Here is a 3,597-nt window from a genome sequence, read left to right on the forward strand (position 1 = left end):
CGACGATCTAGCCAGCTTTTTAATCCACCTTATAGTTCATTCATCCAGTCCATACTTTAACTTGCTGGCAAAAATACCGTGGGAGACTGTATCAAAAGCTTTTCTAAAGTCAAGACTTGTGCATGTCCAGCTTTTCTAAATAGTCCTTAACCTATTCTTTCACCACTGAGGAATGCTCACCTCCTCGCCATACTGTGCTGTTCAGTGGAGCAGTCTGGGAGTTGACCTTGTCTGTGAAGACCGAGGCAAGAAAAGCATTGAGTACTTCAGCTTTTTCCACATCATCTGTCACTAGTTTGCCTCCCCCATTCAGTAAGGATCCCACACTTTCCCTGACCTTCTTCTTGTTGCTAACATACATGTAGAAACCCTTCTTTTTACGCTTCACATTGCTGTCTAGCTGCAACTCCAATTGTTCTTTGGCCTTCCTGATTACATCCCTCATGCTCGAGAAATATTTTTATACTCCTTCCTAGTCATTGGTCCAAGTTTCCACTTCTTGTAAGCTTCCTTTTTGTGTTTCAGCTCACCGAAAATTTCTCTGTTAAGCCAGCCTGGTCGCCTGCCATATTTGCTATTCTTTCTGCACATTGGCATGGTTATTCCTGCACCCTCAATAAAGCTTCTTTAAAATGCAGCCAGCTCTCCTCATATTAGCCTCCCAGGGGATCCTGCCTATCAGTACCCTGTGGGAGTCAAAGTCTGTGTTTCTGAAGTTCAGGGTCCAAATTCTGCTGTTCTCCTTTCTTCCTTCTGTCAGGTTCCTGAACTCAACCATCTAATGGTCACTGCTGCCCAAGCTGCCACCCACATCTACTTCCCCTACCAATTCTTTCCTCTTTGTGAGCAGTAGGTCAAGAGGAGCACAGTCCCTAGTTGGTTCCTTCAGCACTTGCACTTGACCCCAACACTCTCCAAAAACTTCCTGGATTTCTGGGCACTGCTCTATTGCTTTCCAAGCAGATGCCAGGGTGATTGAAGTTCCCCACTAGAATTAGGGCCTGTGATCTAGAAACTTCTGTTAGTTGTGTGAAGAAAGCCTCATCTACTTCCTTCCCCAGTGCTGCCCCACCGAAACAGTGGTATTGAACTTTGGTAATATGTTATAGTGGGCCCCTAAGGTAGTATAATTAAGGTAAAAGAAAAATGTCTTTTTGCTAGAAGTAGAATAAGATCTTCCGCCCATTTTGTAATCAATTGCCCTGTTGAATGAATGAGGTGTGACTGAGGAAGGTGTGGAAGGCAGGCACCTCCAGACAGCTGCAACCCTTGGAGAGGGGATGGGAGCCAGACCAGATCAATAGAACAGGTCAGCCACTGACTCCTCGCTCGCCTCCTCAGCTCCCCATCCCCCCGGCTCACCTCTTCACCCCCCTCCCTCACCCGCCGCTTGCCTACTCACCCCCCGCGGGCCGCACAGTGAGCCCACACGGGCCGCATGTTGTGCAGGCCTGATTTAGACCATCCCTGACAGGTATTTGTCTAACCTGCTCTTAAAAATCTCCAATGAGGGAGATTCCACAACTTCCCTAGACAATTTATTCCAGTGCTTAACCACACTGACAGGAAGTTTTTCCTAATGTTCAACATAAACCTTGCTGCAATTTAAGCCCATTGCTTAAAGTTATCAGAATGAGTCTTCCAATTTCCATTGACTATTGCCATATGTATATATTACTTCTTTTGCTCCAAGCCAATGTACCACTCAAGTTCTACCTCATCCTTATTTTAGAAAGCACATACCATATTCAAATAAATGGTTAGATTTACAGTTTATTAAAATAATAATTTGATTAGTCACTAACAGGGCATTCTGGGAAGGGACATGCAAATATCTTTTTTCCATGAACTAGTTATTTAGTAACAGGATAGATGCCAGATTTGAATCTTCATGAAATGACCTGGCTATATGTGAACAACAGATGAAACTCAATTTTCATCCTGCTTTTGAAACTGTTCTAAAAGGACTTATTTTATATATCCATGAGATGGGCATGAACTGCCTTCTAAACCAAGCCTTCTGATCTGATGTCTTCTAAAACAAGTCTTCTGAAAAGTCACAAGAACTGAGCTACAAACTAAGAATTAATGATGACAAAATCTTTTGCTCCTGCTGTTATTTTTTATCTGATCATCTTAGCAATAGAATTCTCAGCGGGAGTTGTTACAAATGGATATATTGTTGCCTTAAATTGTATCGACTGGGCCAAAAGCAGAACACTGACTTCCTATGATAAGATCATAATCAGTGTGGCCTTTTCCAGATTTTGCCTACAATTCTTCGTGACATTAGACAATGTTTTATCTAAGGTATATCCAAATATCTTTGATAGATTTGAAACACTACAGCCTTACCTAGTTATCTGGATGTTCATAAACCAAGTGAGTCTCTGTTTTGCAAGTTGCCTTTCTGTGTTCTACTGTGTGAAGATTGCCACTTTCAACCAGTGCCTCTTCAGCTGGTTAAAACTGAAAATCTCCAGACTGGTGCCATGGCTGCTTTTGGGCTCTATGCTGTACTGCTTGGTTACCACCGTTGCTTTTACATTGTTCAGTTATTCCTACTGGGTATTTTCTCACAACTCCACAGATTGTGTATCAACAAATGGCACAATATCAGACAATAAAAATAACCTTTTGGAGTTCACTTTTCTGATACACAGCGTAGGATCTATTTCCCCTCTTATTGTATTTATTGCTTCATCTGTTCTGTTAATCATATCCCTTTGGAGACACATCAGGAAAATGAACCTTAATTCAGACTTTAATCCAAGTTTCAGGAACCCCAGCACAGATGCTCATGTTCGTGCTCTTAAATCTGTGGTGTCCTTTTTCATCATCTACAATATTTATTATGTAGCTTCAACATTCTCAATAGGAAACCTATCCTCTTTGAATGCTGAATGGATAATTTGGGTGTGTACATTTGTAGCTGCTGCCTACCCTTCTGTACACTCCATTATCTTGATTCTGGGCAACCCCAAATTAAAACTGGCCTCAGCAAAAATTCTGCATTCTGCCAATTGCTGTTTCGGAGAGGTTACTTCATAATATCTATTCCTGTCCTTCCAGATCAAGAATGTTCACTACCTTTGTAAAGCGCAGTAGTGGAAAAATATTCTATTTATTCCTTTGTTTCCATATTTTCCAGTCTATTATCCATTTGAAATATTTCTTATGGATATAGTACACAAAGCCACTGACAATTTCCAAGGACATCATTTGCACATTTCCCACCAATTCCCATTCAAACTCTTGCAATTGACATGAGTCCTTTCCTGAAGCAGCAATGCTATCATTTTAAGAAGAGACTTCTCATTGTATCAGACATTTGATGTAGATATATGATTAAGAAAAACAGTATGAGATCACCAAATTCATTTTCAAATGATAGATTCGGCTAGGATTGAAATTTGGTCTCCACTGGAGAATGACATTCCTGTTTATAAATAAATAAACCAAGCACTTCTAGAAATGAGATGATGTGCAAAGTGCAACCCATGCATGGATTGGTTCATGCCATTCTTGTGAGAGAAAGAACAGTCATAGGACTGACTGCCTATTGGAATTTAATAAAAAAGTCCAGTCAATTACAGC

At 41.0% G+C, this 3,597-nt stretch overlaps 1 protein-coding gene across 1 annotated transcript; it reads left to right on the forward strand.

Annotated features, from left to right (window-relative positions):
* The first annotated feature begins 2,091 nt into the window (after positions 1-2,091).
* On the forward strand, positions 2,092-3,051 carry LOC120401179 (taste receptor type 2 member 40-like). The gene has a single exon (XM_039530834.1). The coding sequence runs from the start codon at positions 2,092-2,094 to the stop codon at positions 3,049-3,051; it is 960 nt and encodes a 319-aa protein (XP_039386768.1).
* Positions 3,052-3,597: the final 546 nt, after the last annotated feature.

The sequence above is a fragment of the Mauremys reevesii genome, linkage group 3 (assembly GCF_016161935.1).
Source record: "Mauremys reevesii isolate NIE-2019 linkage group 3, ASM1616193v1, whole genome shotgun sequence".
NCBI classification, from domain to species: domain Eukaryota; kingdom Metazoa; phylum Chordata; order Testudines; family Geoemydidae; genus Mauremys; species Mauremys reevesii.